A 21,961-nucleotide genomic window follows, 5' to 3' on the forward strand; every position below is an offset into this window, starting at 1 on the left:
TATTTGACAGAAACTTCAGGATTTCAGGGCAGGTTGTTGGAAGCAGGGGAATTGCAGGTTTGCAGAGAAGTATTTATACAGAAAATGTTTGCCTGCTTACCCAACTGGAGAGCCAGAGAATGTCAGATGATTTAGTTGACCAATTGTAGTGAAGCAGCATATCTTGAATTAAGGATATCTGAGATCAATCACAGTTAAAAAAGCCTAAGAAAAACTGGTCAGAAAAAAGGAGATTAATGAGTAATCCAGGGAGCAGGTAGTTTTTCTATGGATATTTTCCAAGTGCAAACACTTATCAAATTCTTTAAATCATTACTGTCAGATTCTTCACTTAGCTCCATTCCCTTGCTTCTCAGTGGTTTGCTTTATCTTGCACATGGTCCATTTGCTTAGGAAGGAATTTGATTCAGGATTTATATTCAGGATTTATATTCCACTGGTTTGCACATGCCACAGCCTCCTTATCTCCAGATCTGAAACAATAACAGCAATTAAAAAAGCGCCTACATTTCCTTCTATTTCCTGGCTTGCCAATTATAAGAAGTCCCTGCAGAGGGGAGCTTGGCTCATGGTGTTTTGTGATTTCTCAGATAACAAGAGCTTCACATTTCTGTGGAATTCCCATTTGCCAGCGAGCTGCTGCTGCTGCTGCCCTGATTGATATATGACTGCAATGGCACTTTTCCATTTGACATTCCCCCTCTCTCCCTCTCTCTCCCTCTCTCTCTTCAACAACAGCCCTAACTTTTGTGTGTTGCAAATATAAAAGGCAAGCCATGTGACAGAGGGACAGAAGAACAAAAGCATTTGGGAGTAACAGGACCTCTTTCAGCTCTCCAAAGGGTTTGAGGGAAGGAAGGAAGGAAGGAGTAGTGCATTTTCCAAAGGTAAGCATGCAAATAAGAGATTCCTACAGATTTTGAGTGTTACACGGACTTTAACTGTGTGTTTAATCTCTTAATCTGACAAAGACATGTTCTCCTTGTTTTTTAAATTAAATCTTGTTTAAATGGAATCAACACAGCTCTAGTCCCTGCGTCTCCTTATTCCTGTGTCCTTATCTCCTATCTTAAGGTTGCCTGTATGTGGTCAAATAGGTGGCCCAGGGTGCTTCTGAGCAACTTGGTTAAACACCTATTCTTGTGAGCACGCTGAGCTCCAGCCTGCAGCTCAGTGCTGGCCATGGCTTGTGGCTCTGGGGTGAATGGATGGGCTGGAATCACCCCCGGGATCACCGGGAGAGCGCTGGGATCGCCAGCACCCGCTTTGTCCCGCTACATCAGGGCTCTGCGAACACGGGCAAGCCTGCTGCTTTAAAGCTGCACTGTTTACTTCTACCACCACTTACGCCTGCTGTTCTCTTGCCAGTCATCCGCTGGAGCGCTCAGAACAATCTGAAACAACAGGCAATATTTATTTCTAGCGCTGCGCCTCACGCTTCGCGGGAGCGCTCACAATTCTCACGTTATTATTCATCCAAACTTCAGCGAGGCTCTCCAATGGAGCGGACAGATTGAGCCCGCACTCTTTATCGGCTGGGAGCTGCGGGGAAAGCCCCTGTGCCTGGCTTTGCAGGGTGCCCGGGGTATATCGGAAGGTGGCCGGGACACGGAGGATGCTGCGCGACCCCAGAAGGAGAGAGGGAGGCTCATTCCGCTGTGTGTCAGCGCCAGAGGCACCAGCATGACCGCTCTCCGCTTCGCCGGGACCAAGGAAGGATTCTGTGAGCGAGTGTCAGGGTAGGGAACGGCGGGGCTCGGCAGCGGACACTGCCCGGAGGGAGAGCCCCGGCTCCTGCCGGACACAGGTGAGTGAACCCATCCCGGAAAAGTTCAGCGGCTCCGGCAGCAAGGAACAGAGTGACAAAAAATCCCAGTCTCAGCCGCTGCTGCAGTGTCACACACACAGCGTGTGCTGGGGGAGAGATTTTCTTACTCATCCTGTGGAAGTTCAGTGGCTCCGGCAGCAAAGAACGGAGCGACAAAAAAATCCCAGTCTCGGGACTGGGGTAGCTGCTGCTGCTGCAGTGTCGCACACACAGTGTGTGCTGGGGGGATTTTCTTGTGGCAAACCTGGATTTGTGTGTGCCTGTGTGTGTGTGTGTGTGTGCACCGTCTCCCGTGGGGCTGCCAGGCAGATTTCTTATCCTACTCTGCAAGTTCATTGAAATTTCTCTCATAGCCTCCCTATAACACATCTTGCTTGTTTCTGCCAGGGAGGGACAGAATGGCAAGTAACTGCTTAAGGTTTCTGCAGCTCTTTAAAGATGAAACATATATTTCCTATATATGTTACTTACAGTGTATTCATGTATATACATGGTACTTACAGTTCCTAAAGCTTTATAACCATGGCTGAGAGGAAGGAACTCTGCCTGTTGAAAAAGAACTGGCAAAAGGTTTTTTAAAACCAGTAATGGGACAAACTCACTTGAAGGCAAATGATTATTTAAAACCAACAGTGGGGACAAACTCACTTGAAATCAGTACTTTATTGCAAAGTTATTTTCTAATAGAAGCAATCCAGCTGCCTGGTGTGGCAATAAGTGTGGCTGTAATAATCACAGTGCTGTTATTTGTCCCTCCTTGAAAGAATATATCTACATTTTAGGACCTGTACCTATTATTTCTTCCCCCTTCCTTTTGAATTACTAATAATGCTCACTTTTGCTCTTGCTGTGGGACCTTAGTCATATTTGTGAGTAGTTATACACATGAATAATTTCCTGGACCTAAATAGAACTATTTGATGAGTAACTACTCATCAGCTTGAATTGGGGATTCCCAATGTGACTTATAGATACACTGATATACTCTTGCTGCTAATGAAATATTATTTTGTACTATGAAACAATGCTTTAAGATTTCCCAGTTAAAAACAAATGTGGAAGGAATAGATATTTCAAGCTTACAAAGTAAAATGCTATTTGATTTAGGGACAGGGTATAATTAGGGGCTGCTGATGATTAGTTACAGGCTCATTTCTCTACCTGAAGGTGTCCCGTGTAGCTTTCCTGGGTTTGTGCAGTGCCTGGTTTGGATCAGATTAATGTGTGCTGATGACTGGCCTTTGCTGGGCAGGATATTTGTTATGGACAGTCTTGGGTACAGTTTGCAGTAACAGGACCCCAGGTAGCTCCTTAGGCATGGCTGATTTCCACAAAAGCCTTCTTCCCCACTGGAACCATCCCTCACTCACCTTTGAGGCTTGTGGCAGCATCTGCATATTCTTGCCCTCTTGCCTGGCCAGGGCTGCAGTCCCTCCTGCCCAGGTGGGAGGGAAATAAGCCATCTCCTTGGGAGCTCACACTGATGCCTGCTGTGACTCGTTTGACAGGGAATCCTCCCATGATTGGCTTCATTTCCCATTTCTCCTGGGGCTGACTTTGCTCCCTGCCTGGCTTGTCAGCTCTCAGATGCACTAGGAGGTGCTCAGGGTTGTCCTTGGAGTTGGAGAGAATTGACTATCTATGGTGAAAGCTTGCATGAAACCACTGAGACGTTAATTCTTGCAACTTGTCTGGTGAACTTGTCTTGCTTAACTGAAAAAAACAAAACTCTCTCTTTCCCCCTCCCCACCTCCCAATCACTATTTTAATTACAATTATAAATATGTGATTGTTGTATTTTAAATATTACAATTTTCTCTGTCTCATACTCCTAAGTATGAGAGAGACTTGTCCCTGTGAGTTTTAGGAAGGTTTTGCTACATGAGACTGTAGCTCCCTGTTATTTGAGCAATCCACCTCTGGAAGTGGCCACATCAAAGAAAGACACAAAGTCCCTGTGGCAGCCGCCATGGGGTAACTTGCTGGGGCAAATTTCTCCCTAACCCCATCCAGTGAGCTCTCAGAGTCCTGAGGGTTTGTAACCCTTCCAAAAACTCTTGAGAAATGAAACCTCTGTGACTGTAACCCCCTCCCCATGCATAACAGGTCCTTTGGCTGAGCCCAGCTAAACTTTTGCCCTCTGTGATATCTTGTTCCCCCGGATCATTGTCGCTTGTGTAAACACGTGTTTCTTTTCATCAGTGTTAAGTGTTCTGCCTCTCAGCTCCCCTGCCCTTCTCCATGTCCTGGTATCTCAGGATGGGCTGAATAGCCATGTCCAGAACACCTTTTTTTTCCTGCTGCCTGACTTCACACTTGACAGTCCTTTTGCTGAAACTCAACTCAGTGGCAGGAGAATGGATTAGTTGGGTCAGGTTAGCTCAGGTGTCTGAGCCAAGAGCTCCCCACTTCAACCACCCTTCTGTGCATGCATATAAAGAGATGTTGCAGTCTCTGCTGGCTGTGATCAGCTGTTATTTCCTTTTTATATGTGTCAGTGTGGAACATATTAAAATTTCTCAGTAGTGGTATGTTAGGAATCCCTCTGATGCCCCACCTCTAACTTAGCAGAACAATAAAAGCAAGGTTGTAGTAAGCCTTTGAGCAGCTGGTCGTCTATATATTCCTCCTTTTCTCACATAATCTAATTCAAACAGTTATCCGGGTAGCAGTGGCACTACCACTTCCAGACACCATCAGTCCTTGTCCTGTTTGCTGGAATTTCATTGTGTGGTATGGAGATCCTTTCTACCGGAGTGTAGCCTCTCTTTCTGGTGTGAGGGTAGGGGGCTGCTGGTGCCATGGAGACACTGGTCCCAGGAATTCCTCCTCCTCATTGCAATTTTTCAGCTTCTCTTTGTTATTTTTCTAGCTGCATCAATCATTTTTACGGCTCACGCTTGTCACATTTTCGTGCTTGTTATTACTGTGCTGCAGACTGTGCTGGGCCCAGGCAGCACAGGTTACATTGCCCTTTAAGACATGTGGGCTGAGGATCTGAGTTAATGCCTCAGCTCTGGTTTGGCAAAGGTTAAGCATACCATGGCAGTGACAATCACATTGCTGTCATAGCAGCACGGCTCAAAGGGAGTGGGACCTAGGGCAACGCTGCTCCCCTTGTTAGAAGACACAGAATTGTTACCATGAGCCAAATATTTAGGTTCCCTAATTATCAGAGGATGAGGTATATGGATGGTGGTCTGAATGCTGCCTGTGTATAAAAGAGGAAAGGATTTTGCCCCTGGGGTCAGAAGAGAGGGAACATCCCCTTCAATCATGTGCTGTCTCCGGCATGCATAACACTCTCTGCTGGTCCCAGTGGCAGGGATGTGTTTGCTTAATGTTAAAGAATAAAAAGACCCACTCCTACTCCTGCATCTATTGATAACTACAGGCCTATGGGTTTGGTGGAAAATATGCAAAAGACAGAGAAAAAAACTGCCCACCTGCTTGCAACACTCTCCAACAGGTAGAGGACACATGCCTGAGTGCCCTAGACCTCTCAGACTTGTAATTTGGCCAAGAGTAATTTTGCCTCCTGTTGGGTCATAAGACTGAAGTAGAGGTAATTACTGAAGCAAATCCTATAGCTAATGCTTGGCTGGGAACACTTGCACTGCAGCCAGCAGCCACCCTTGCTGGTTTGCCTCCTGAGAGGGATGGGCAGCCCTAGACTGCTCAGCTCTGCACCTGGTGCTTCACCAAGGATAATCCCATCCAGCACCCTCTGGATGGATGACCAAGTGGAAAATTGTATTCCTCTGCTGTCTGAGACTCGAGACCATGACTACAGTGCTATTCAGTGAGACACAAGAATAAAGAAAGAATCCAAGGCTGGCATCACCTCACCATTAAAAAGCTCTACTCCCTCATTAGAGAGATATCCCATGCATGCCCCTAATCAATCTATTTAAAGCTTCCTGGAAGCAGGAAAAGGAAAGAATAAAAATACAAGCACTCTTTTGTCCCCCAGTAGTTATTCTTTGGGAGTGCATTAAACCCTTTTCTCCGTGTTGGCCTGTGCCTGTCTGCTGGCCGGGCGCCAGCCCACAGTACCCGCTGCAGTTTGTTATTTCACCTGCTGAGCAGGAAGGCACCTCCTGCTCCCCCTCTCCATGTACTTGAAGGGCTGGAAATATTCTTGGGAAATTCAAAAGCTGAGGGAAGTTCATGCAGCTCAAGTGCCATTCAGCTGGATTTGTTCCACCTCATGCACTGGGTCCCCACGGCAGGAACAATTCTGGGGCCTTAAATGAGCCCAGGGAATCAGTCCTGTGTATGCTCATCCCACGTGTGCTGAAGGTCCCAGGGTGCTTCCTTTATGTTTGCTGCAATTGCTATGTTGCTTCTTATGCTTCATATGCCATGGTCTTCCTGGTTTTTTTTTCTTTTTTCAGTCTGCTTAGAGTGACAGGCATTCATCTCCTGAAATATTAAAAGACTTAACGAAGTCTCATAGTAAAAAATGGTTTGCAGGAGTTTCTCTCATCACAGCTTTAGTAGGACCAGAAGATGGAATTCTCTACCATGGACAACCAGATAAAGAGGCTTAAATTTCCTTCTTTTGAGCCTGTTTTCCTTCTTGCTGCCTTTTTCCTCCCCCTCTCCTCTTGCCCACCAGCTGGAGCCAGCTCTGGCCAGGAGTGTGTGTTGTTCGTGTGCCCTCTGTGCAGGCACACGCTGCCCCGCTGCTGTGTGATGGGTGGATGGAGCTCCTGGACCATGGATGGAGACATTCCCCTTGGCGTGGAAGGGGAAAAGCTCCAGCACAGCTGGATGTCAGGAGAGCAAAACCCCTTAAGCACAACCTTGAGGGAACTTCTTAACCAAGACCTCGGGGGAACATTCAGATATTTAGAGCTGTAAGGGTCTCGCTAAAGTATTTTGTTTGGTGTTTGCCTTGCCTCAGGATGGGAAGAAACCTGTTCAAATGTTGTGTGGAGGCATTTCTCAGACAACTGGGGTTGCCTGTGCTCACCTGCTGCTGCCTGGCTGCCACGTGGCCACTCAGTGGCTCTGCCAGGTGTTTTGACAGGCAGCTGCAGAGTGAAGTGAGGATTTTTGATAGCATGCACAGCAGGCCAGTTCCTTCACTGCTGGCACGGGAATGACCACAGTAAAATACCTAGATAAGAGAAGATGATTGCATTTACTTACAGAGCTAAAAGATATGCTGGAATTGACAAAGGCTATGAGGCGGTTCTAGAGAAATCAGGGTCAGCCTCTCATCTGGGGTTGCCTCTCCTACTCCATGAGCCTCTGGAATGGCTCTCATTGTCACTGGTGAGGTTCAGTCCCACAGGGCTTCCCAAGCTCTTCCCAGGCATGGTGTGGATGGCTGTGTGGGCTGGGAGCCCCCTGAGTGCTGTGGGTGCTGAAGGATCTTTGGGAACAGACCATGCTGCCTTTGTCATGGCAGTGGAGAATTTAACCCTGCAGAACAAACCCTTGTGGAGCCTGGCTGAGCAATTGGCCCATCACAGTTGTTTCCATTCCAATCAAGACCTTGGAGAGTGGAGCTCCCAAATCCTTATCTTCCTGGGAAATCAAAACTTTTCTAAATTTGATAAGTTCTTGAGAAATCCATTTTTGTCTCATGAAGAACTTTGTGGTGTTTTGTCAGAACAGCAGTGAATTTACACATACACACATATATATTCACATATGTGGTTAGTGACACTTTTTTAGGTCTGGAGTTTGGAGAAACTGAGTAGTCTTGCAACTCTTGTGTTTACATAACAAACTCAGATTGAGGGAACTACATGGTAGGATCCAAGTAATTGTGTTTACTAAATATGCACAGCATGCAAGGCCAGGCTTAAGTTATATACACACACACTGCTGCTTCAATGGGATTTTGGCAGCCTCCAAAACCCAAAAAGCATTGAGTGACTTAAGTGGTGCCCTCATCTTCAAGCAAGAGTCTCAAACACAGAAAATGAAACTCAAACTCAGCAAATGAAGGCCAAGCTGAACATATATGCATGCCTAATATGGGGGGCTCAGGAAACTAGAAGTACACCATAAATGAGTTTTTCCACTGCTCCCTTCCCACCTCCCTGGGTAAAAGCTGTGCAGATCCAGTAGACTTTGGGAGAATTGCTCAGTTCTTTATTTTTTCCAAGATACATAGCAAAAAGGGAATTTCTGTTTACGTTCTCACAAAGTGACCGGCTAAATAATTCCAGATGATGGAATGTTCTTCTGTCCTTAAAGCAAAACAAAACCTTAGCCTTCACCACTCTCCAAATGATACTAAAACTATGATAAGAAATCTTTATTATTCAGAAAGCAGTTAATAAGAGTGTGGATTTGGAAAAATAACCCTAACTTTGCACCTAAGTCCACATGCAATACAGTCTTAGACTGTGTGTTACTAGGGTTTTTCTTTGGGATGTCTTCTACTTTTCCATGAAGTTTTAAGGGTAACAGCTGTAGCAGTTTTAGGTAACAGCTGTAAGAAGCTTTAGTATGTTATCTCTCTGTGAAATACTGAAAATTAGGTATATGGAAAGGAAACAAAGCCATTGCTAAAAAAATGTATTTCCCATATCTCAGTGAATTCTGAAGAAAATGTGAAGCAGTGATTTTCATCCACTGTTAGGCCATATATTTTTGTAGCAATTTTTCAGCCTGAGGGTATAAAGATACATTTGCATCTATTTCATCTTTTTCTTTACAGGATGGTATAAAGTGGGAGAGTTTAGGTTTCCTTTTGGTTAGCTTGGCAGACAAGCTATCTACCACAGGTTTTACATGGAAAGAAAGTGAGGAAAAAAGAGCTGAAATAGAAGGAAAATTTGCTCTGTGAAATTGTTGATTTTAATTAAAAAGTGTATGTTCCAAATGAAACAAAATGTCATTGTAATGATGATTTATGAGCACAATTGTACTTGCTTCTGTTCTTTGGACAGAAGTATAGACTGCAAACTACTTATGCCAATCCTGATAGCATGTGCTATCTAGGATTTTATAATTTCAGACAACATTTCAAAAGGAATGCAATTTTTAACTTAAAAATTAATAATAATGCTAAGTTCAAGCGAAATGCCATTGCTCAATATCAGCTGGAAATGGAAAATATCATTCCAACATACCTCATCATGGTGATGTACCTAAGTGAAAATATTTTGAATTTTTTTTTACAGAATCAAAAATCTACACCCTACTTTCCATGTGTTTAAATGTCCCTCTAAGACTTTTTCTTCCGTATATGTTATATATGTTATATATAGCATATGTGCTTGAAAAATGTGTGCATGCTTCCCATAGGTATGTCAGGAGATATAACTACACATTTTACCAGTATGTCTATGAACAACCATAACCACTTATTTCACAAGAGATGGATCATATCTACAATTGTTTTCTCTCTTTTTTCTTACAAATATGTCATACTTTTTACTTCTTTCAAAGTATTGTTACCAAAACCCGCTACATTTCCTTCTTAGTGAAGTATCAGGGCAATTTTAAAAGGTTGTGGAAGTGTTAATACTTTTTGTTCTGTGCTTATCCTGAGGAAGGTACAGCCATTTCTCCTTTTCTCACACTTTTCCCTGTGTCTTTCCAGCTTTCTCAGAGAGTTTTCATGAGGCAGACTCTGTGTCATCCAATTATTTCCTGAAGAAAACGAGGGAGATAAGCCTTTGAAAACTGAGCCAGCACTTCAGATTTCTCCCACTGTATTAAATCATGCTGATCAAAACCATGGAAAGATATAGAAGCCCAGAATTAACAGTGGGACAGAGAGAATGGGAAATGGGGATCCCTGGGTGTAGTATCACATGAAATTAGACCGTCTAATATCAAGAAAATTTATTTGGACAGAGAGGGAATTACTGGGTGTGTAATAATGATTAACTATGTTGGAGGGAGACCTTGCCAAGCAGCATGTTTTGGTCAGCCTCTTTATAAAAAAGAATAGGAATGTAGGTAAAAGGTTAAACATGGGGAAAAAAATAGTGCATCCCTCCTCCTGTTAGCTAATCCTTGGGCATCATCTGCACGAACTGGAGTAGCACAGTTCACTTCAGGGAGGGAGTCTGTCCCGGCTCCCATGACCCAGAGATTTCTCTCCTATGCTGCTGAAATGTTTGGAGGGATATTTACTGACATGAATGAGGCTGTGCATGATCGTATCTGAGATCCTAAGTGTTTAGTGTTGTTTGTGTAAGTTCTTTATACTGCAAAGCCATATTATGTTTTTAATGACCCATTTGCTGAGGAAAATATAACAGGTCATATGTCAGACTCTGGGGAAAAAAACAAGTATTGTCATTTAAATCCACAGTCACATAATTTTTTCCTTTCCTACTTAAGCACATGGATAACAGCCTGAAACAACAACAACAAAAATGTCTAATAACACAGAGCATCTTTGTCTCTCTAACACACAAAGCAACCCTAATAACATTTCTTCTCAGCATGACATTTTGGCTGTCACATCAGTGCCATCCCAACTTGGATGAACTCTGGAAGTGTTTGTCACTGCGAGGCACTCCTCTCACAGAAGCGCTGGAGGAGGCTGTAAAGCAATATACAAATCATCAAGCACTCTGGTGGGGAGGCTGCTTGGGAGATGAGTATCAGTCTGTTTAGAGGACTGCCAGCAAACCAGAAAATAATTTTGAAAGAGGCTTGTATAAGGCAGTAAAGGCACACACATCAGCTCTTTAAATACTCAAGAGGCTCTGCCAGAGCATTTCTTTGTGAGTAGGGAACTGTTTTATCTTAAGTTTCTTCAGAAAGTCTTTGCACTTTCAACTGTACTGATGAGTATCCTTTGACTATCCTTCATCGGGCTGTGTTTAGATGGATAATTCACAGCTCTTTCAAGTTATATCTGTTTGTAGTAAAAGTGAAATTAATCACCCAGTTGGGACTGGGGCTTTGTGAGAAGGATCAAGGGACTGTGAAGAAGCAGCTAATGGAGATATTCTCCTTCCCCTGCAGACTCAAAGCTCTGGGCAGCGTTTCAGGGGCTGTCCTGTACCTGTTTCCTGGAGAATCTCCTGATCTCCAACATGAAACAGAAATCCAGATGCCTGGGTAGATAGACATGTCTCCACCTGAACATATTTATGGCTGGGATAGCACTTGGATATTATGGAATTTTAAACGTATTTTTCAGATGCTGCTCTTTAATTAGCTGGGAAGAGACTGACACCCAGAAAGTGCTGCCTGGCAAGCAAGCAAGCAAAGCCTGGATGTGTGTGCATGGGAATTCGGTACTCAGAGGGCAGACAGTTCAGCCAGAGGCCTGGGTGGTTCCTCATGCAGAGCAGGTCACTGGGAGACCACTTTGCTCATGCCTTGGCTCGGACCTGCAGCATCCCTCCACCCTGGGGATGTCCCTTGTCCCTGCAGCTGCAGGGCACGGCCAGGCAGCCTCCAGAGCCGCAGCTCAACCTGCCTCCAGCCTCTCATGTGCTGCCTGGGGCATCCCATACCATTCCTATCTGTAATGTGGAAGGCAGCCAAGCCTTGCCCCTCCTTGACGCTCTGAGTGGGTACAGTCCTTTCGATTTGGAGGAGTTTCTGATGAATTTCATCACCAAGTGGAAAAGAGTGGCATTGCGCCGCTTGTGGTGTTGAAAGTCAAAAGTCATTTAATCTTCCTGAAATGATAAAACAATGCTAAAAGTAACAAGGCCTTGACATGTCCTTCCTTAAGGCCATATTCCCTACCTACTGTGGGGATGATGCTCACCCTGAGCAGGTTTTTTGGCTAGCAAAGTTCCTGAGTGCCTTAATAAAATTTATGTCTATTTTCTCTAGAGATCTTTTTGCTTAGGATTGTGATTTGTGTTGCTTTTATTCCAGCTGTGCTGGAGATTCTTTGGTGGATTACAATCTCATCAGACTCCAACTTGAGAAGAAGAATGACAGCTCAGACACTTAAACCAGACTTTTCACCATCCTGGAAAAGAACTGGCTTCCAGAATTCGGAGGGTTTTTGATGCTCTACCTCCCTCTGCTGTTACCAGCGAGAAGTTCCTCGACAATGGGAAATCATGTACTCGCAGCTTCGATTTCCATGCTCTCGCTGCTGGTGATGATGGGAGACACGGACAGTAAAACAGAGAGCTCCTTCCTCATCGACTCCGACCCCAGCCGCTGCATGAGGCACCACTACGTGGACTCCATCAGCCACCCTCTCTACAAGTGCAGCTCCAAGGTAAGGCTGCTGAAAATAGGTCAGAAACTGTTGTAAAATAGTGATAATTGTTAAGAATGTGCTGTTAGTTTGGTTGTTATATTGTAAAAGGGGTTAAAAGGGTAGTTATAAGAAATGTGGTACTCAATGTACCATAACACACCTCAGTGCACCACGAGCCAGCCTGGACAGAACTGTCATGGGCCAACCAAGTGTCTTAAAATTTCATGCAAATGAAGGATCCAAAAAGAAACCAATCCAAATGGACAAAAAACAGGATAAAAAGGGGCATCTGATCCAGGGAAGCTGTGCTGCTCCACTGGAACATCGGGGACATCTCTGCTGAAATGAAAACCCAGCGCCGGTGCTGCAGCATCCCCGATAGGAACACTCCTGCTTGGCCCCCTTGCTTTAGACCTTTCCTTTTATAATAATAAATGCTGAAATCACTTTAGTACCGGGAGTCTGGTCCCGTTTTTAACAAGGCTCCCCTCACCCCTTCACAGCTTCGAGGGAAGAGTTGTTAAAATGAGCCATCCTGGGTGATTTTGTCTGTGTGAGTTCCTATCTAGCAGAATCTAGCAGCAGAGACATGCAGATATGAGGATATCCTGTGTCATACAGGATCTTATCTTGTGTGTACATAAGAACTGGGACTGGAGGTAAAGGCTCTTGTCTCGCTTTTCAGCTTTTCAAAAGGAGAAATTCCCGATGATGGTAAAGCTTACAAGCAGTAAATGACGAGATGGAAAGGAGCACATTTGGGATCTCAGCTGATGGCCCCAAGGAGATTAGCTAGTTTGGAAATTTAGATCACCCCAGTCACCCCATCCTTCAAGTGAATGCTTAATCTGGAGCAAGTTCATAACTACTATAGGTGAAGTGCTGAGATAAAGAACCAAACTGTAAAATGGCAATTTAAAAAATGTTATGAAGAACATTGCTTATTTTCTCCCTGCCCATCCCCTTTTCAAAGCCTTTGTATACATGCAGAATGACACTTGGATGGTAACTGTAGGGCTTAGGAGCAGACAGAAATACAAGACTGACTTTCATTTGGGATTTCAAGCCTGAAAAGTTTTGTGTCAAAGTGGTTTACCAGCCTGTGCATGTAGCCTACAGCCATTTATTTCATTATGTGGAGAAAAAGAATTGGGAGAAACAATGGGAAAATCCTCGCTAGTCCCTTTTGTCTTGTCCTTATTTGTTCTGTCTGAGTTAACACAGTGCATTCAGATGACTGGGCCATTCCTCTGTCCCATGGGAAGGGGCTTTGCCTCAGGCACTCACATCCCAGGATTAAGGGAAGGGAAGGACTGCCAGCTCCAGTGCTTTTGCCAACCCCGTGCAGGCTAAGAGAGGGATGGGAGGCTGGTGTGTGACAGGGTTCATCACACAAGGGGTGCCTGCCTGGTGGCAAACCCCAGCAGCAGGGATCCTGGGAGAATTTACACGGAGAAGATCCAGAGTGGGGAGGGATGCAGTGCTGGCTGCAGATCCCTTCGTGTGCAGGAGCTCCTTTGCTTCCACAATCAGTGCAGGGGTGAGGAAATGCCACAGGTAGCTGCGTAAAAAGCAGCTGAAATAAAGCACAGAGAGAAGTGCCCACAGAAGGTAAGACCTTCTGGGTGCTCTGTGCACCAGCACAGCTGCTGCCCTGGCCAAAGCTCTGCAGCCAGGCTCATCCTGTGCCTGCTCAGCACAGAGTGGCTGGCAGCCTCAAAACTGGGCCCAGGGAGCCTGCTCTGCTCTGGGCTGCCTCACACTGCTCTCTCAGCAGGGCTGGATGCTGGGTTTGCATAACCACGCCTGGCTCACAGCAGTGGGAGCCCAGAGACTTTTGCCCTACTTCTTCTGAATCCGCACAGCAAAATCATCCATTACTTGAGATTCAGGAGAGGTCTTTTGGTTTGCTTTGAGGCTAGACTAGAACTGCCTACCATCTGGGAGACACATGGCATTAACACAGAGAACTGCAGACGTGCATCCCTTTGTGCAATATTGATTTTATTGCAGTTCACTTCAGCAAGAGGCAAAAGTGACCAAGTGGAGGTGTGTGGGTGGTTTTCATTTACAGGGATCTGTGTGCCACAGCCCTCCCCTCTCTGGACCTTTCTGATCACCTGCCAGACCCAAGGAGAGGGAAAGATGGATGGATGGATGGATGGATGGATGGATGGATGGATGGATGGATGGATGGAAGGAAGGAAGGAAGGAAGGAAGGAAGGAAGGAAGGAAGGAAGGAAGGAAGGAAGGAAGGAAGGAAGGAAGGAAGGAAGGAAGGAAGGAAGGAAGGAAGGAAGGAAGGAAGGAAGGAAAAGAACCCAGTGACAATGCACTTTTTTTTAGCTTCCCCAATGACAGAAAAAAGCAAAAAAAGCAATCAGGCCTTTAGGAGTGGAGCTGGAAGTGAAAACACAGAAAGCATTGTAATGAAATCCATAAACTTTCAAAAGCTTTGAGGAAAAAAAGTTGTTGACATAAACATTAGCAATTCTGGCTGCAAAAGTCTGATTCTTTTCAAATCAAGCCTTTAATGGAAATCATCTTTCAAGATATTATTACATATTCTGGCTTCCCAATGGCCACAACTGTTTCAAGAACACTTCTACAACAATACTGTGAATTGTATGGACTTTCTCATGAAGTGGAAAATGAAAACAGTTTCCATACAAAGTGAAATAATTTCCCAGAAAATTCAAGCTTTTTTCATGTTGTTTGGGGTTTTCTGGTTTTTTTAATTTGGTTTTTTTTTTTTTTTTTTTTTTTTTTTTTTTTTTTTTTTTGTTTTTTGGTTGTTGTTTTGTTTTGTTTTAAGGTCTTAGGTATCTGAATGATTCTGGTAGACCTATGTCTTCTGTTCTGGATCTAGTAGCATATAAACACAGAGGAATATTAGACATGCTAATTAAAACTAGATCCAATGTCTGTTTATATATATATATATATATATATATATATATATATATATATATATAGTGATAAAATGTAACCAGGACAAAAAAAAGGAAAGTTCTGTGGTAGTAGCTGTGGTAATTGTGGTACCTCTTGTTTCCACCAAGTTTCCACTGTGGAAGCTTGGAATGACAGTGTCAAGCAGAGACTTTGCCCTTTTTTGGGGTGATGGTTTCACTGAGATATCCTTTCTCACTCCATATGTTTTCCCTTTTGGTGCAGTGTAGAGTTACAGAAGTCAAAAGTGGCTTCAGAAATTGCAAGATGTATTATGTTTGCTGTCTGTCCTGGTTGAAAAAGGATTATGTCCACTGGGGTTCTCTGTGGAGGCTGCCAATTGCACTCACATGGGAAGTAGATTTGTTAAACATCCAGCCAGTATAATTTAATCATTAAAATCCCTTTTGTTCATGGCCTCAGGGAGGCGATGAAAACAGTTTTCCAAACCCTTTGGAAACATAGTTTATTACAGTAACAAAAAGTACAAAAGAGACACAAAAGGGGGATGGAAGAAGGCCGTTTGTTTCAGAAAAGCTGTTTTCCTTTGTCTTCAAGGAAATGTTTGTATCAGCTCATGAGGTATTCCCTTTCCTGACTGCATTGGATTTACCCTGACCGGTCTCCATCAATGTGCTGGGTTCCCTCACTGCTCCCAGAGCCTCCTAAATTCCAGTTCTGGCTGTCACAAGTGCTTCATCCAGATGTGCCAGAAGTGTGCTACCACTGGCAGTCTCAGACTGAAGAATCCGGCTCAGGGAGACACAGAGCAGATGAAGAAAGATTTAGCAGATGTTTGAAGACATTAACTCCTGAGGTAGCTCAGGAGATTTTCAGTAATGCCTGTTTGCAGCCAGGCCATGGGAACCATGTGAAAATCTGATCTCAGCCCATCTGCTTTTGGGCTTCAGTTTGTTGCTGGAGGTGCAGAAAAGAGGACTACAAACACCATTAATAACACACCAGTTCACAGCTTCTGGATTTCCAGAATGTAGCTCAAATGATCAGAGTCAAACACTGCCTCAGATTCAGGCTGCTCTCTTTTTGTACCTATGAGACCATTGACTTTAAATAATAACGATAATGATAACAATAATGATAATGATGATGATGATGATGATAATGATCATGATAATGATCATGATGATGATAATAATATTCTTCCCTAGCTGCTCACAGAACCACGTGGTTCCCTTGTTGTAGGACACTGTGCTTCTGGGTCCAGCCTTGCAAGGTGACATGCACAAACTCACATGTGCAGGGGCCAGGGGGAGCCAAGAGGTGTCAGGTTATAAAACACCCACATGTTTTTACTATATTTACACACCCACTCTATCATTGTGCCATGCATCATAGCATTACTAATTATTTAGGTGATAATCTCTATTGTACTATAGTACATGAAGCAATAAGCAGCCAGAACAATTGATTAAAAGGCAAAGCTTTCAAAGTGGATGCTATTTCAAGCTCATTTGCACACCTGCCAAAATCCACTGGGGCTGTTCTGGATTTATGAAGAGGAAGGTAAATTTTGGTTAGGATTTTAGGTAGCCCAGAAGGTTAGAAAGGTATGAAAATGGGAAATTTGATATTTTTTTATCCTGAAATTCAACTTTATAACATTGGGTTTATGCCATTGTTCATAGTTTACACTGTCATCCAAAAACAAGGAATAAAACCAACACTGTGTGATTCTATAAATACTGACCTTAATCTTACGGAAAACTAAATAGCCAGGAAAATTTCAGATTAAAATTAGAGCCTCCAAAGATTGAAACAAATTATTAAAGGCAAGGCTTAGAAATTATAACGTGTAAATAATAAATTATCAATACAGTGGCACATTGACTAAATATTGGCTGGGTTTGCATTAGGAAACAAGCTGTTTATATTGAGACAGAGATATTGGTGCATCGGGTGATTCTACCTTATAATTACTCTGGACAACTCTTCTCTAGTCCTGCCAGTTTCTTAAGGGTATGTTTTATTTTTATTGTCATTTCTGTAAGTACCTACAGATACAGGAGCAGATGTTCATCATAAAAATTCTTAGGGTAACAGTACCAGAAAGTGACTGATTTTTCCACCTCCAGAAGCATCAACCACCAAAAGTCAGCCCCACCATACAGCAGTGTGTGCTGTCACATTTGGGCTGAAATGATGGCTTGGAAGGGACTCTAGGGACACTCTGAACCTCCCAAAAAGCGATTTCTGGCTGTTGTACATCCCCCTGCACCACTCCTGAGGAGACTTCAACTCTGCTGTCTCTGAAGCCTTCAAACACTTGCCAGGTGCTGTTGGATTGCTCTTCACCCCCAAAATGTATTGATGATCTCTGTCCCAACCTGGTTAATTCTGTGATTCTGTGGCTCAGCCAAGCATTTGGGAGCAGTCTGTGACAGAGAGGGCACAGCCTGGTGAGCTGGTCAAAGCAGGGCACCTAACAAGGGCTGTCAAGGTGCTGGGAAGGAAATTACTGGGTCAAATGTCCCAATCTGCTCCTTTCCTTTGCAATTCAGGCAGGGTTAGATACCTGCAGAGCTGGTGCCTAATTAGATACCTTCACCAGCTGCCTGTCTGGGAAGTGAGGTTTGTTTAGCAAGGGAAAAAATGTAGATCTTTATCTGTGAGTAATGGGGTGACAGCGCTGCAGTGATTGTCCCTTTCATGTTCTCTGCACAATAAAGACTCTGCTATTAAGGAGCTTGGTGTAGCTGATGGGTCTAAAGCTCAGGTGTGACTCAAGAGTACACTGAAATTTCCCTCCCACCATATTAGTACAAACAGCTGAAGTTAATTTATGTATGAATATGCAGTACCACAGGAAGGAGACCATAAATTTATGCTACGAATCCTTAAGGATGACAGATTTGTCAGAAAGCAACAAAAGCTCATCTCTAACTAAGAAGAAAAATGGTACCAAGCACAGATCTTTAGCTCATGAAGACATCTTCTTTGTGACCTGTGTTGACTGGAAATGTAGTTATTAATATATTAACACACTAATACATTTTCAAGCAAAACATTTAGCATGCAAGTACTCTTGCAAGAGTAATTTTTAAGCACTTTGCAATGGATGATCATTGCTTTCCCATGGACACAGACAGTGCTAGCATTTCCTACTTGATTTCAGGAATATTCTCTCTCTCTCTCTATCTCATCTTTCCTTACAACTCTGACTAAAAAGAAAATTAAACATTTGATGTACCTGCTTGCTTAACTTACAGATTTGCAGCCAGTTGAGCCTGTGTAATGAAAAGTCTTAACACTGTAAAGTATTTGCTGTCACATTTGTAGTTGTTCTTTCATATTTTCTGGAAAAAAACCATGAGATACATGTAGCATGGTTAAAATGTAATGTTCTCCCTTGGTTATAAGAAAAACTTACAACTGTTTTACTGCCTACTTTAGATGACATAATAAGCTGATATTGAAGTTTATGCTGGTTAAGCAAAAATTAGCTGACATGGATTTAATATTTCCTTCCCCATGAAAGTATAGGAGTCTGTTCAAACTTGTACAACATCCCTTATCAGGGTGGTGGCAGCTGTTTCTAGCACATCATTTGCTGAGCTTTAGAGGGCCCTTTCCAAGATTTATGTAGTGCTTAATGCTGCATCTCCTCTGCTCAAGGGGTTGTTGGGGACTGGGTGACTGCTCAGGGACTCTCCTTCCTTTAGTGCCTCCGGCTGTGCAAGTTACCTTGCTCTGGTCCCAGCTCACATTTGAACTCAGAAGAATAAACCTGGAGCTGCACTGTTTTTGGAAAATCTCACTAGGGAATCTTCATGGCAATCACTTCAACTTCTTTTACATTTTCACTGCTTTATGCCATGCAGTGCATTTTATATAGATACAACTGATGCAATGATATATAGATACATATATAATTGCAAATACATGGTCAAGGTGATCTTTATCAAAGGAATGAGCTGGAAACATATTTCTTTAAAGCAATAAATGGAGCATCTTCTTTATATTTCTACTTTACATGTTCATATATCTAAACTCAAGACATGAGAACCAGTTGGTGTGCATACTGAGAACTGGTAAATACCCAAATAAACAATCAGCCTGGCTGCTGATTTGAGGGCTTGACTGCCACAGATCTGGAGTCAGCAAGTCATGGGCGCAGTCACTGTCTGGGAAACAGGGCTGGCAGTGATCATTTGGAGCCCTAAGGTCAGTCTAGGTCCTGCAGTCCTTGTTGGTGTCAGTGCCAGGGATTTCAGGAGGACCCCTGCTTTTCCTCCTGCCCACATTATCTCCTCCAGGGACAAAGCATGCTGTGGGGCTGGGATGTGGTGACAAAACCCCAGCCAGGCTGGAAGGAGGCTCCCACTGCTGGTGCCAGGTGTGTGCTGGGGACACGTTTCCTAAATGAAATAAACACAGGCAGGAGACCTTTCTCCTTTTTAATGCCTTTATTAAAAGTGATCAGCTCGGGTGGGGAGAACCGACGGGTCCGCACTCATGCCACCGCTGCTCCCAGGAATGGCATGGAGGAGGAGGAAGATTGCAGCTTTGTCCACTGGTGTGTGGCAGAGCTGGGGGTTCCATCCTCAGGAGAGCATCGGGAAATTGTCAGTTTTTTGGTTTGACATTTGAGGTCCTCTGCCTAGCTGACATCTTTAGGTGAGGGTGAGGGGTAAAAAGGGTCTTAGTGGATACTAGATCCTGTTCCTCATGTCTAGCATTGCTTTGATCTGTCAATTCCATGTTGGCTCATTGTTTTTAGGGGTTTTTGGCTAGGTTTGCTGAGGGGTCTCTCCCGATGTCATTTCCATGCCAACTCAATGTCCCCTTCTCTTCACCATCTGGGTGCCATCCTCCAGGAAGCAGCAGGGTGCCACTTGACAAAAGGGGGAATTCTTAACCATCAACAACAGGTAGTTAACAAAAATGACAGGTGATTACAACAACAAACAGTTAGAACTCCATCCTGGCAGCAACTAGCCCAACCTGTGAACTCTGCAACTTTTTTTAAAGAAAACAGGCAGCTTTTCTACTCATAACACTGACCTCTGTGCTTGCCTTGGCAGATGGTGCTGCTGGCCCGCTGCGAAGGCCGCTGCAGCCAGACGTCGCGCTCGGAGCCCATGGTGTCCTTCAGCACGGTCCTGAAGCAGCCCTTCCGCTCCAGCTGCCACTGCTGCCGGCCCCAGACCTCCAAGCTGAAGGCCATGAGGCTGCGCTGCTCGGGGGGCATGCGGCTCACGGCCACCTACCGCTACATCCTCTCCTGCCACTGCGAGGAGTGCAACTCCTAGGGACCAGGGACGTGGCACACGGGGGACAAGGGGGAGCTGCTGTGGGGGAAGAGCTCCAAAAACAACCCAAGGCCCGGCTGGAGCTCCCAGCACAGGATTGCAACAAGGACAGGACTAACTCAGCTGGATTGAATCCAAGAGCAGAAGTACAAAATATCCTGGGTTGCTGGATGGTGCTGGTGCCATGCTGTGGGCTGTGATAAAGACGAAAGCACGAGGACTTGTTTTTTAAGAAGCCTTTCTTTTTTTCTGAAAGGATATTTTTGGAGAGTTTCTTTTTTTTCGGACTCGGCTCTGACTACAGAGAGGTGCTTTTACTTTAGGCCATGGGCAGCAGAGGAACAGAAGAGAAGGTCAGCCAGATGACAGCACTGCAGTCTGGAAAGTGACATTTGGACAGAGGATGGGCATCAGTTCCCACAGACAACCTCTTAACCTATCAATTTATTCTCAGTTTTCTAGTTATACTGGCCTTCAAAGCAATCTGTGCTGTTGGCCAGGGTCATCTGTTACTGACCTAGTGGCCAAATGCTGGATAACTTTAACTGTGGTTCAGCAGAAATTACAAATAAACCATTGAAAAGTGAACTGGATATGAAATGCCATGCTTGGAATACCCAGCCTTGCTGAAACAATTATTTGCACCATGTGTCATCAGAGTTCAGTGACTGAGCAACTCTTGGGAAGGGAAAGGTCATGAGACTCACTATTCCCTTCTAAAAGTCAGGAAATGTGACACATCACATCTGTTGAAAAAGCCATTATTCAAAAGCTGAAAACTAATCAAATATTAAAATGCCACATATTAGATGGAGTAGTTTCTTAATTTAAATGGACCTGTTGATGTACAGAACCAGAGCTATCAAAATGATGATTAAACCTAGGACTTATTTTCATCTATAATTCTTAGGCCATTGAACAAATACCATTTTGCCTTTCAAAGACAGGCAATCCCCAAATTCTAAATCTTAAAACAACAGGGGATCCAAAGTTTGGGAATGGTATTTGGCACTTGCTGAGAAACTCTGTCCCTCCTCCATCAATCTGAGGTTTTAGGAAAGTTCAGTCATAGTCTATTGTGACTTCAAGGGAACAACATAACTGTCCTTATCTCATATTAAAATTCTAATGTTCTTAAATGGCAGCATATGCAGTCAGCCAGCTGCAAGTCTGTGCTGTTCACAGAAACCTGGCTGAGCCATTGGTTTGGCAGAAGTCATGAGGGTGTTGAGAGCATCTTTGCTGTGTAAGGACTCAGGATCAGGAGCACCATGAACACAGCCCTACAGTTATTTTCTGGGATGGGCTGGATTGGCTCCCATTGGCACAGCAGTGTCTGGCAGGGTCCCGTGGAAGGAGGGGAAGTCCTTTCCAAGAGCAGAGTTCAGCTCATCTGCTCAACTGTGACGGTGTTCACAGGGGTCTGAGGATGAGGGAAGAGACGAGGATCTGACTCCATGTTTCAGAATGCTTGATTTATTATTTCATGATTTATATTGTATTAAAACTATACTAAAAGAATAGAAGAAAGGATTTTATCAGAAGGCCAGCTAAGAATAGAAAAAGAAGGAATGATAACAAAGGCTTGTGTCTCAGACAGAGAGTCTGAGCCAGCTCACTGTGATTGGCCATTAATTAGAAACAACCACATGAGGTCAATCACAGATGCACCTGTTGCATTCCACAGCAGCAGATAATCATTGTTTACATTTTGTTCCTGAGGCCTCTCAGCTTCTCAGGAGGAAAAATCCTAAG

At 44.0% G+C, this 21,961-nt stretch overlaps 1 protein-coding gene across 3 annotated transcripts; it reads left to right on the forward strand.

Moving 5' to 3' along the window:
- The first annotated feature begins 664 nt into the window (after positions 1–664).
- Positions 665–20,794, forward strand: NDP (norrin cystine knot growth factor NDP). Of its 3 annotated transcripts, XM_063181745.1 has the most exons (4): positions 665–887; positions 1,576–1,807; positions 11,651–12,005; positions 19,979–20,794. In XM_063181745.1, exons 3-4 carry the CDS (start codon positions 11,787–11,789, stop codon positions 20,204–20,206), a joined length of 447 nt encoding a protein of 148 aa, XP_063037815.1. In that variant the 5' UTR covers positions 665–887; positions 1,576–1,807; positions 11,651–11,786; the 3' UTR covers positions 20,207–20,794. The 3 variants fall into 3 exon arrangements, with proteins under 3 accessions (XP_063037815.1, XP_063037810.1, XP_063037811.1); XM_063181740.1 differs by lacking the exon at positions 1,576–1,807 and having other exon boundaries at positions 669–887; XM_063181741.1 differs by lacking the exon at positions 665–887 and having other exon boundaries at positions 1,122–1,807.
- The last annotated feature ends 1,167 nt before the right edge of the window (positions 20,795–21,961 follow it).

This window comes from Melospiza melodia, chromosome 2, assembly GCF_035770615.1.
Source record: "Melospiza melodia melodia isolate bMelMel2 chromosome 2, bMelMel2.pri, whole genome shotgun sequence".
Classification (NCBI taxonomy): Eukaryota; Metazoa; Chordata; class Aves; order Passeriformes; family Passerellidae; genus Melospiza; species Melospiza melodia.